The sequence below is a fragment of the Scatophagus argus genome, chromosome 21 (assembly GCF_020382885.2).
Source record: "Scatophagus argus isolate fScaArg1 chromosome 21, fScaArg1.pri, whole genome shotgun sequence".
NCBI lineage: Eukaryota > Metazoa > Chordata > Actinopteri > Scatophagidae > Scatophagus > Scatophagus argus.
The window spans coordinates 19,193,449-19,205,949 of record NC_058513.1 but is presented as its reverse complement, the minus strand read 5'-3'; the positions used below and the strand labels follow the sequence as shown (position 1 = coordinate 19,205,949).

At 46.7% G+C, this 12,501-nt stretch overlaps 1 protein-coding gene across 2 annotated transcripts in view; it reads right to left on the bottom strand.

Moving 5' to 3' along the window:
- Positions 1-9,566: 9,566 nt before the first annotated feature.
- Positions 9,567-12,501, bottom strand: part of LOC124052295 (glutamate receptor ionotropic, delta-1-like) — a 125,088-nt gene continuing 122,153 nt past the window's right edge. For both annotated transcript variants that reach the window (XM_046376364.1, XM_046376366.1), the window contains exon 15: positions 9,567-10,725. In XM_046376364.1, the coding sequence (XP_046232320.1) occupies positions 10,237-10,725 (489 nt within the window). In that variant the 3' untranslated portion in view covers positions 9,567-10,236. The remainder of the gene's footprint in view (positions 10,726-12,501) is intronic.

Genomic DNA, 12,501 nt, shown 5'->3' with positions numbered 1-12,501 from the left:
GCTGGGGGGATTAGGTGCCATGCTCAAATGTGTTTCCTGCTGGGGGGTCGAACCGGCGACCCTCGGGTCACAAGCCGCTGCTCCGACCTCTATGTCCCCCAGACGCTAAGCAGGGATTACATACAGAGTTTTCCTTTGAAGACAAACGCCAGCCAAACGTGGGTTTGTTTCAATGACTGACATTTATTCTGCAGAAACTGAGCTGCTTGAGGAAAAACTGGAGTGTGTGAGCGTTTTTCTGTCAGTCTGCCGTAACTAAAATCCAACCGCAGACGCTGTAGGATCGCTCTCTGTTCTCTGAGAGGTGGGGATGAGGCTGTGAGGGTGGAGGGACTAAAGCTCCATCCCACTGATCCCACTCACTCGTATGAACTGTGGTGCTCCACTCTGTTGCTATGCAACTACCCGTTAGAGTCTTCATATGAGGGCTCTGGCAGAGCAGGACTTTTCAGGTGCACTGGAGATGTTATATGTGCTGCACACATAAATGAAGCAAACATCTTGTCTGTTGATGTGTGTTTTCAAGGAGCTTTGTTTCACACACAGCAAAACCCCACCGACACACACTCACCTCTGGCTTCTGACCTCAGGGGGAAAAGCTCTGACTGTGCAGTGGTCACAGGTTTTTATCATCTGCACACAGGACACGCTTATTTTTCAGTGGGTTTACCTGCATTTTAAAAACCCCCACATTTATATGCTCAGTTTAGCTTAATTAACAAAAGGCTGCGGTGTCAGAGGAGGATCTGATGACACACATCATAGCAGGATGGAAAGCAAACCGTGACGGCACAGACAGTAAGGAGGGAAAGACTTCCCACAATCACAGGACTTTTCATGTGGAAAAAGCAGCACTGAGATGCTGTCAGACCAACAAATGACTGTTTGAGTTTGTGTGTTTGCATGTGGTCAGCTTCATGATGGTGGCTGAGCGAACACACAGAACAGCACATGTGGGAGGAAAACAGTGTGAATGTTAGTTCATTCACACACAAAGTGATGGCCGCACCTGCAGAAACACAAAGACACACACTTCGTTCTGAGGCTGTTTTATAACATCACTCCTTTTCCTCAAATTCATCAAATTTCAGCCAGTCGGTCCCTCTGTGATGAGACACTGAGCTGCAAAGGTGCTTCAGTGCAGCCAAAGCCTTGTGGTGCAATTTGTTTCAAATGTCCAGAATTTTAGTTTAAAACATTTGAAAAATGAGCTAACATCATCAGCAGATTATGAAGAAACAACAGTTTGTGCGTGTATAGCAGAGATGTCTCAGTTTAGCATGCTAACTGAGCTAATGGTAGCCAGGATGGCTACGCCAGGCAGTGCAGTGAGCAGCAGTTGGAGGTCAGGCTGGTGATCTGCTACCTTCACATTCTGGCCACATGCAAACTCACACACTGCGCTAACAGCCTGCTAATGCGAGCGGTGGAAGACTCATGTCTGAAGTGAAGGAAACACGTTGGAGGGAGAAGCAGGAGGAAGATGTGACTTCAATGTGCTGGAGGTGATGTGAGAAACGAATTTCCATGAGGCTCCTGCAGGTGTGGAGGCCGTTTAAATGTTAAACTCTCACATTGAGAAGGTCATATTGAAGAACACGTCCTGTTCTTTCGCATTATGTAATCCTCTTGGCTTTGCTGATTTTACCGACTTTGTCAAGTCAACTGGTGCAACTGGTGAGTCTTGAAGCACATTTCATCATATCCATCAGTACAATCCGTCTGGCAGCCTGTGGGTTTTATCAAACGTGATGAGTCACGTCTAACTTTTCTGACTCTACTCATACAGGTACGGTAATCAGAGCCAGTGGAGAAGCTTGCTAACGTTAGCTTGGCTTCCCCTGCAGGTGATGTGACTCTGGCTGTGTTGCATCGGTGCTGCTCGTTTTTCCTTTGCAGAGGAAAAACTCTTTGACTGGCTCTTTGTGTTGGGGAACACAGCCAAACTGTTCATGCCTTTACACCTGGATGAGATCACATCACAAGGTGAGCCCACCTGCAGATTGTGGTCTGATAATGTAACAGGTGGGGGCGTTTTTAGCTGGTTGCACCGTTTTAACGTTAACATAAAGTCAGCATGCGCAATGTGCATATGCTTTAGTGCATTTTTTCTTATTTATGATTCCTCTACAACCAGACTCTGTAAATCTGAAATACACAACTGATGACTGCAGTTTTTAAAATCACAAGAGGGTGCAATTTGTTTCCTGAGAGGAGAAAATGCAACCGACTGCTTCTTAAGTGTACAATTTAAATTGCCTGTCAGCAATAATCTTTTATTCCTTTCAATATAACAAAACTCTTCAATTCATCTTGGAGGCCTTTTATCGGAGCTGAGAGATAAATGCTGCAGAGACAGCTCTGCAGGCGTCTCAGTTTGTCAAAATCACCGCATTCAGCACAAACAAGGTTGCTAAAAATGTTTTGCATGGCGTTTTTGAAAGGGTTTTGTTCCCCTGGCGGTGCTGTGCAGCACCAGCGGTGGTGTAATAGCATGAGGCACAGTTACATCAGCGTGTGGTGAATGTCTCCTTCGAGGATTTGTGCTGTTGGAGGTGGTTTCCTCCGACTGGAGGGTGTAATCCATCTACAGAATGGGATTTAGGAGAACATCCAGGTGGTAAATGGCTCAGATTGGGCTCCAGCAGCTTTTGGCAGATACAAATGGGACTGGACCGAGTGCTTGTGCGCTTGTTGTGTAATGACAGAACAGAATTAGTGAAGAAATGTTTGAAAGGAGGTCAAATATTAAAACAGATCCGACACAGTTTTTCCTCAACAGAATCTTATGCTGCATATGTTGAATCAATCAGAAGACTACAATCACCAAGCAGCGGATGTACGCCATGTGCACCAGTCAGGTTTCCTGACTCATGGACTGTTTGTGGTGACTGGTGCAGAGCTTGATCAGTTCATCTTTGTGTCACATTTGAAAGGATTCCCTCGAGGCGTCCTGAGACATTGTGTTCATGAACATGGCACAAACTGACGGATGGACATCCAGAAAACAGGAGGCCTCCTGCCACGTCGCCTGTGTGGGCGGGATTCAGAAGAAGGCAGCAGCCTCTGAATGAATCAAGTGATGGTTCAAGTCTATGAATACATGTGTGATTTCAGATGTCACGGGGAAATGGACCCCCTTGCCTTCTTCATGTCAAAGGAGACCTTTCAGGTCAGTCGGGCTCTGTGGCACGTAAATGTCACTGTGAAGCACATCGACACGGAAGTCAGGTGTTCCGTTATATCACATGTCACTTCAGAGAAGGAGGTAGACGCACAGAGTCTGCACCAGTCAGCCCCGAGGCTCCACGGTCCTCCTCTGGCAGCTCTTCTCGTTCGTTTTGCTGCTGAAGGAGCTGCAGCACCAGTTCCCCAGCTTCTCTGGCAAACCGATCGGAGACGTCGGCAGCAGTGAAAGAGAAAGAGGAGGATGATGAGGGATGCAGACAGAAAGAAACACAGAGAAGAGATGTTCAACTGTGGCCAGAGAGAAAAACAGGAGCACACTGACGAGGCGGAGACGGAGGCGGTGAGAACATGAAATCACTTCTTCCCTGTTGGAAATCTCCCCTCCTGCGTGTGTGTGCGTGTGTGTGTGTGTGTGTGCGTGTGTGTGTGTGTGCGCGTGTGTGTGTGTGTGCGTGCTCAAGCCAAGCAGCATCGTGCAGGCCCAAAGCTGTCTGTGTTCTCTAACAGCAACGTCAATCACTGCAACAAACGAGGTGCAAACATTCAGCATGTCGCCAATTAAGATAGCTGATAAATAACCAAACTGGTTTCACTATGGAGCAAAACAGTGCAGTTCTTGGCGGTTGCCAGGCAACACATAATAACCCACAGCATAATTGGTGAGAACATTAATATTTAAAATTATACTTGTTCATTTGTTTTTGTGTTATCAATAATTCAGTTCCACATGGTCAAATGTTTGCAGTGCTGTCCAGTGAGGACATGTTTGATGACACAGCACATCTTAATATTTTAGGAGACAGACGGACACATTGTGCCTCTCATGCATTATCATTATCAAAACAAATGAACGGAAAAAAGAAAACAAAATATCAAACGAAGATACATTTTTAATGTCCGTGTGTTATTAGTCAGTGGAACGTTTCAGTGCCAACACAACTTCCTCAGTACAAATGTTTCAGCGCCAGCGTTTTGTTTTTGCTTTGCCAAATTAAATGTTCAAAGCCAAATCTCAGCCCCATACAAACCCAGAAGCTCGTTAACCACCAGGGTGATCTGACAGCAGCGTTCGTCAGCTCGCATTCATATTTTAACTCAAGTACAAGCATTTTTAAGGCTCTCTTGTGACGGAGACGTGTGGTACAGTGTGCTGCCGAATACACAGCTTTGTATGACAAAATGTGCACTGTCTCCCTGGCGTAATATTTTTTAATTTTAAACACACAAATCAACATCAGTGTGTTCGAAACTGTAACCTGATTAAATTAAACCAATAACAGTCACTCAGTCAAAAACAAAATGTCATAAATCATGAAGTCGTGCTTAGGAGTCATCTGTCCCACAAGCCGAAGTCCAGTCGTTAATCAGTGTTAGGCAAGCGAGTCTCAGCGGTCTAAGTGGACTGGAGTCTGACTCGGGTCCATGTGACTGTAGGCCACCTGTGACTGCTTCACATACTGCTGACCTAATTCAGAGTCTGCTTTATGATTGGACCCAGGTGGACAGAAGGAGCTGCTGCAGTTAAACCACCTACTGGGTCTTTCAGAGTTCACGGATTACACGAGACGAGAACGCGTTCCAAACCTCCTCTCATCACAGCTCCTGCAGGTTTAATCTGCCCTCCTGTCACCGCACTGCAGGCTGCGGCGGCAGGACTTCTTCTAGTGAATCTGAATATTTATGACGACAGTCTGGCTTCCATTGCAGAGTCAGTCCTCCCTGTGGCGCATGTGCACAGCTCCGATACGTTAAGACAAGCCCTCGGCTTCACGCCGTCCGTCGCTCGATTTACAGACGCCGACCCGCCTGCCCCGTGACAGCAGCTCCGCCTGTAACCACGTAATGGCCCTTAACCGCCCGGCACAACTGGACTCTCACGTCCGTATTGGCTTTTACTCCTTCCAGCTGCTGGAGCTAAAGTGAGTAATGAGGTGTTTTATCCAGAAGGCACAACTGAGCAGCAGGAGGAGGAATGTGTCATATACCCCACCAACGGCTCTAAGTGCTCTGAGCAGATAATCCATGTGTACTTAAGAGAAGGTTCAGCTGTAGCAACGTTTTGGGTGGGGAGGAGAGGAAGAGGAAGGTCTTTAAAGCTCGTTCTCCTTTCTCTCAGCTTTGATTGGTGTAATGTGGATGCTGCCATCCACCCATCTGTCTGTCATTTAGCAGGTCTCTCAGCTCAGGTGTCAGCTGTCACTTTGTGTGCCAGCCAGTCAGTCATTTGTCCAAGCGCTCAGTGAACCACGTCTCCAAGCAGGCGCCTTGCCAGAGCACCAATCAGATCATCTCTCTGACGGTTTGTCGGTATCTCGGCGGACCAGGTGGCCACGTGACCATTTAGTCAAGTCAGCCGTCCAGCCAGCTTTCAATCCCAGCAGTCAGACTGGCGATGGGGAAACGTGGACGGCTGACATCCTGCACATGCCAGTGAGTGGGTTTAAATCCTCCTCACGGTGCGTCAGACTAAGTCTTCCCCCTAACTGACAGAGGTGAGGATGCTTGCTGCCAGGCGCACTGATGGCAGGGTGCAGCAGGATTCATGTCTTCACCACAGAAACGTATCCACCCGAACAGGACGCTCTGTCTCCGCCTCCTTGTTGTGCTACTGCATGTACTGAAGTAATGATGTGATTGCACAGTGCAGAATATAAAACATCAAGAGCATCAGTGAGCACTGCAGGACGCCATGTCTCCAGCTGCAGTTCCTCTGATGGCCACCAGGTGGAGACCCATAAATATCCCGATGCTAAACTCTGTCTTTAAATGTCATTTTCACCCGCAAGATGTGAAGATAAATTAGTTTATCCTGCTGGAAAAGAGCTGTAGACAGTGTTGATCTGCACCTGGAAACAACTCAGTCAGCAGAGCAAATGTTTCCGTCCTGCACGTAGTTTAGTTCGTTTCTGCAAACTACGGTGCAACGTGTCTTCCCTTCTTCCCTCAGTAGTCACCTTTACGTTGCGGCAAAGCTGTGCTTCAGGTCCGCAAAGATCACATTTTGCTTTAAAATACCTGCTTGTGTCAGATGGAAAATGTCTTCATGTCTCGTTAGAAACATCTGCTTTCGATGTCCAAAAGGTGACTGCAGTCGTCAACTTGCTCTCGGCTCCCGCTTGGCGGTCGTCTCTCAGAGGTTCGACGCCATCACCGTCCCCTCCTCCACCTTCTCACGAGGAAGTCAGTCACCTGGCTCCACGTGACGTCTTAAGACCACCAGTCCAGAAGCCACAAACACCCAGCGTCCAACATTCATCTTCAACAAATCTTCTGATGATCAGTTAATCTTTCATATCTTTCATTAATTTTTTAACAAAATAAGTGTTAATTGCTGCTCTAATTCAGTTTAGCAGCATCTGATGATAAAAGTGAAAATTAGCAACATGAGAAACAAGTCTGTAAACCATATTTCTTTATTAAAGATTAAGAAACTCCAAGCAGCATATTCATAAATAAAATAAGGGTCTCCCTTCGACGTGACAGACTAACAGCTTTAACAGTTCATGTTTTCGTCGCCGCACTTCCTGCTCGCTTCCTCTCTGCTGACTGACCCGTCGGTGCTTCCGTCCGTCCGTCCGTCCGTCGTGTCGTGCAGCACAGTGTAAAAAGCAAGTCGGTTCACTGACAGTCGGAAAACATCCGCGTGTTCAGGTGAGAGCCGCGTCAGAGTTGATGAGGCAGTAAAAAACCCGACAACACAAAGTGCGCCTCGCCTGCTCGTCCGCCTGCCGGGCGGAGTGAGACGTGTGGGACATTTTATTTACTGCAGAGTGCGGATTCACACAGGATGACACAGCAGCTGATTAACCACCTTTGGCAGATTTATTCTTTGTGGTTTTCTGAACAGAGAAACTGGAATTATGGAGTCTGGAGTCATTTCGCGTGTTATTGTGGCGCATTTTTTTGGTTTTGCGTGTCATTTAACGCCGTGTGCGCTGAGCTTTCCTCGTGTCGTTTTAGAAGCGTCACAGTGAAAAACGTGTCCTCGTGTAGACAATGAACGTCCACACGTGGACGAGGCTGGCGTGTTGGACGGATCAGACAACCTCAAGACTTTGACCCGGTGGACGACTGCTTGTGTGAGGTCGGCGGTCGCCTGTTCGAACTGACATCCATCAGTTAGCTTGAGAAAAGCCAAACATGTCTTTTCTTAACTGCTCTTTTCAGGTGTGTCTGCTGCGCCAGGTGCCAAAACAAATTCCTCGTAGGTGGAACCTACCTGGCAATCAAAGTTTTTCTGATTCTGATTCCTCAAACCACACGAGATGTTTTGATGCCTAAGGCCAACCGAACTGTGGCCGTAGGTCATGTGACTGTGACGGCAAAGGTCATACGATGAAAGCCACCTGACTCCGCCCCTTCCTGCACATCAAAAGCACCAAGAGCTCAGCGTTAAATGACACGCGGTTAAAAATATCCCGCCATTTGTACGCCATCCCATGAGATCAGCTTGAAAACGCTCGTTTCAAACTGTCTGCTTGTTTGTGAAACGCTATGCGACCGAGCATTAAATGAAATCAAATTACTGTGCCACCACTGCAGCGTTCGGTATTGTAGAAAACGTTGGCATTAGACATAAAAAAGGCATCAAACCAAATGTTTTACCGAACTGTCAAAGGTTCCAGTGATGTCTGATGTCTGCCTGAATGTGGAGCATTAATATGTCGTGCTTTGGGATGAAGTCAGTTAGCACTGGCAGTTATATACTTTTTAACAACACTTGTTTAATGCAAGATTTCAGCAAGAAATCCGTCACATCACCGTTTTGTCAAAAAGGCAATTAAAGTACCTTCTATCTGATCAAAGTCCCCTCATTAGTGTAAGACTTAGTGTGCCGTCTACTAAATAAATTTTAGGAATGAAGCCCTTCATTCTGACAAGTTAATGTCCCTCCACTTCCTCTGCCGACATAAAAACGTTTTGGAAAGGAAACGGTGGACGGCGAGCTCGCCCGTTTCTGTCTGCAGTCTGGCTGTTGGAGCTGCTGCTCGTGGACTGAAGACTTTACTGTGTGTGATCAACACGTTTCCAAACAGCCAACGTCTGGCAAATGAAAATGAAGTCAAAACTCATTAGGCCCATAAATGCACATTAATTGCACTTATGAAAGCAACTAGGAGGGGTGGAGAGTGTGGTTTCATACTTCCTGCTTCCATATAGAAAAACAAAAAATACAGCATTTAGCAAACATAATCAGACCGTCTTTATATCACCAGCAGTTGAGGTATGGCACCTGCAGAATCTCCACCATCATCAGCCTCTGATTGCACTTTGGATAACGACGCCCTCCGTCATCCCTGCAGGTGAGAGCGGCTCTCATTAGGAATGAGGCCTCTCGCTGTCCCACGCTCACTCATTGTGATTAAAATAACCGCACCGCTTTGCAGGAGAAAGAAAAACTGTATACAAGAGTTTGACATTAAATCCTCCAGTATAAAAAAATGAAAGACATATCTATACAGTTCATCGTTCTTTAGGTTAAATACAACAGGACAGTCAGAGACTGCGAGGCTGCGTTCACACCAACGTCAGGCCCAGCATTAAAGCACCGACATGCCTGAAAAGCCTTCCTCTCGCACGAGGTTTGCGTAAGAACGGAAAGTCTTGGGAACGGCCCAGATTATTAAAGGGCCGTCAGACTGAGATCAGTTTGTGTGGCTGGGATCAGCAGCTTGTGATGTCATCCAACAGCTGTTGGGTTTCACCTCGTCACAGCTTTGTTCTTTGTTTCCGTACCGCATCATCAACAGAAACATCGCAGTGGAAGTTCCTCAGTGGTCAGAACAGTAAAACCAAGAATCTCTGGGCAGTCGAGGCTGCTGTCGTTACATGAACGTCGTTCACTCGTCAGCTGGTTTCGAGGTCTGCCGTGGTCGACACGTGACAATACAGACGTTTAAAGTGTTGAAGAGGGAGCGTCTTGATGCAGACTTTTATGTCACCTCTAACAAACTTAATTCAAGTCCACGCGGGCTGACATTTCCTGACAGCTGATCTGTCTGAACCTCAAACACGATAAGAGAGTCTTGACTGACAGACGCCCGAAAGGGGACAGTTTGGTCTTATTCATTCATCCAGTACTGGATAATGAAAAACGGGATTACGTCAACATTTGCCAAACAGTGGATGTGATCGCTGCCCAGCAGTCTCTCCTTTGTCCCGTCCCGTCCCGTCCCGGCTGTCCTCCCTTCACACACTGAAACTCCTCACCTGGACAGTACTGACGCCAAATAAAAAGCTACTATAAAAACAAACCACTCGGCTGTGTGTAAAATATGACTCAGGTAAAAATCCTCAGGTAGCCTCCCCTGTCCAGTGTTGAATGATACACCATTTACAGTAAACATAACAAAATGAATGTCAACAAACAAACATAGAAACAACAACATATATTCAATACAAATGGGAAAAGGAAAAACATGTTGTGATCATTTCCATCCGATGCTGAAGATATATATAAGGTCGGTACGGAGGTGCATAACAGTAGGTGTCCAACACTAAAATGTCCCTACAGCGGTGCATCATGGGTAGTCGTTTACATCGATGAGTTGTGGAGAGACATCGTTTAATTTCGGCACTTAGAAAACAATCACAATGAATTTCGCGTCATTGTTTCATATTGAACAAAATTTACAAAGCCATTCAAACAGTCATAACTTTTTCATCAATGTATATATATATATATATATATATATATTTATATATATCTTTTTTTATCTCATTTTGTTTGTTTTTTATAACTCAACTTCAAAAATTGAGAATATTCAAAATACACTTTGACCTCACTTCGTTCTCTTCATATTTACAGATATGTACAAGAGAAAAATGACGCCCGCCCGCCCGCCCGCCCGCCTTTCTTTTCTGTAACGTCAGCCTTTCTGAACAGGTAGTGAGATACAAAATCTTTTCACTTTGTACATATGTGTTTTTTTTTTTTTTCATCCCTCTTGAACAATTTTCCTCTAGAGATCCCTAACGCGCCTTGAACCCCAAACCAGACCAAAGTCCAGAGAGCAGCCGACCCCTCCCTTGTCCCCCCTCCCATTACTATATGGATGTACTGTGGGTGGCGTCAATGGCTTCGGGTATGGGTCCTGCGGAGACTGCCTGGTAGGACATTGGCATGGGTGTCTTGCCAGGGCTCTGCCGGAAGAGCCCCCCGTTGGGAGCCCTGTGTTTGCACTGCATGGTGCCGCTGAGGCTGGAGCTGCTGAGCGGGTGGTGCAGGGGCAACGTGTTGCTGCCAGGGCCCTGGGATGGGGGCAGCGTCCTGCCCAGGGTCCCCCCATGGTGAGGGTGGGGAAGAGGAGGAGGCGCTCCCTCCCCGGGGAGGAAGGTGGTCACAGCGAGGCCCGAGGGCGGGTAGTCCCGCACGGACTCCGGGCCCGACACCAGAGAGGCCTGGCTGGGCTGCATGCTGCCGATGTCCAGCGCAGAGATCTCGATAGAGGGGCCGGGGATCTGCTTGTGAGCCAAGTCCTCGTCCAAAAGACTGTTCATACGACGATGCACCTGTTCCAGATTCACCTCCTTGTCCTATAAGAGCAGGAGTTGGGGAGTGGAAGAGGACAGAGGAGAGACAGGGAGGAGGGAGGAGAGGAGGGAGGAGGGACACAGAGGCTGAGATTGGCAATGGGCCGGTTTCCCCGACTGTTTCAGGTCTGCTCGTGCTCCATGCATTCTCAATCTGTTTTTGGACGTGGCCTTTGTTTTGAATTGATGGACTGCTATGGCATGCCAGCTGACAGACAGCCTCGCTGTTCTTATTTTGTCATTAAGAGCGCAGTGGGAACTGAGGCCACGGAAACCAATTTCAATGTGCACCTTGAAATCAAACTTGGCCAGTGAATATTAAAGGTTTGATGTCTGGAGAAACACAATCCTGGAGCCAAACTGTCTGAAGGTGGTTTGTTGTAAAGCTGTCAGAGGCTGCGTTTCTTTAGTTTGTCTGTGTCTCAATGTTTCTATGAAATGTGAAGGACTGAGAGACCTCCGCTGAAGGAATGATTGATTTTCCTGTAAGAACACTCTCACTTCGCCTCCATGTAGAAAACATGGCAGGACATATAAACTTTGGACTTTCAATTTAAAATTCAAATAGTAAGAGAGAGAAAAAAACTTTTGTTCTAAAAGTCAGTTTTTGGAAGTGAAAATACGCCATCATGTGTTCTTTCCCCTCTGTGGTGTGTTTTTCCTCTCTGCCCTTGGAGTCGGTACACTCTGTGCAGCAGGATCGGAGGATCGGTTCTCTATCAGAACAGTTTAATCAAAACACTGGCTGACGCTGCATCTTCTGCTGACTGCAGCCATGCGTACTTGTTAGGCATTAATAGACATTTGAGTGCGTCCCTGTTGAACTGCAGGTCCGCTTCAGAACGCCGGGTCACAGGAAGGTAAAGGACGATCGGAGGCGTGACTCGCACATCGACTGAATCCAGATTCTGAATGAACGCAGCTGCAGTCAGCACAGCTCGTTGTTTCCATGGTGGGAGAGAATTTCAAAGAGCCAGTCGCTTTACAACAAACGTGTGAAGTCACCGAGTGTTCCTGAACGCAGCCTGGCTTGGCTCCAGCATTGGATTCACTTCAACTCAGAGGTACAATGATATTAGTCACAGTAACTCATCACAGTGACACAAGTGATATTCAGAACAATACACACGACACATTTACACTGTATATTAATACACACAGATATTCAGTTATGCTGTAGCCACCCACCCTGGTTTCTTATTTTTGATATTTTTACATCTTTACAGGAAATAATCCTGAGATTTCCTGCAGGAGCCAATTAAGACAACTTTTCAACTTTTCTCCTCTGCTGTTTCTAGATGGTTTATTGTTGGCACAAAGACACAGAAATAAACATGTTTTTTCCTGTTTTTTTTGTGATGGCTACCATTAGCATTAGCAACATGGCTGCCACTAGCAGCTCGTCTGATGTCCAAAACGGGAAACAATTCAAACGAGAAACTCTGAGTGATAAAGGCGGAGTAAATGAGCTGGTTGAGTTAGCAGAGTTAGAAGTCAACTCAGTGTCGGTTTAAACCCTCTCAAACATGTAACGACGGGGTAACACACTCGTCCGTTCGCTTTGGTTTTATTACGGCTTCTATCAATCTGTCATTACTTTCTTTGAGTGCTCTGTTGTTGGGCTTCCTTTTCTTTGGTGGGGTAGAGCCATCATTAGCTGGAGGTAACTACCAGAGAAAACAAGTTCTCTTCCTGTTTTGGTTCTGCAATGGCAGATGCGCTTCCCTGTGCTGTAATCGAGCTTCCAAGAAAATACTCATTCTTCTATGGCTATGGGAC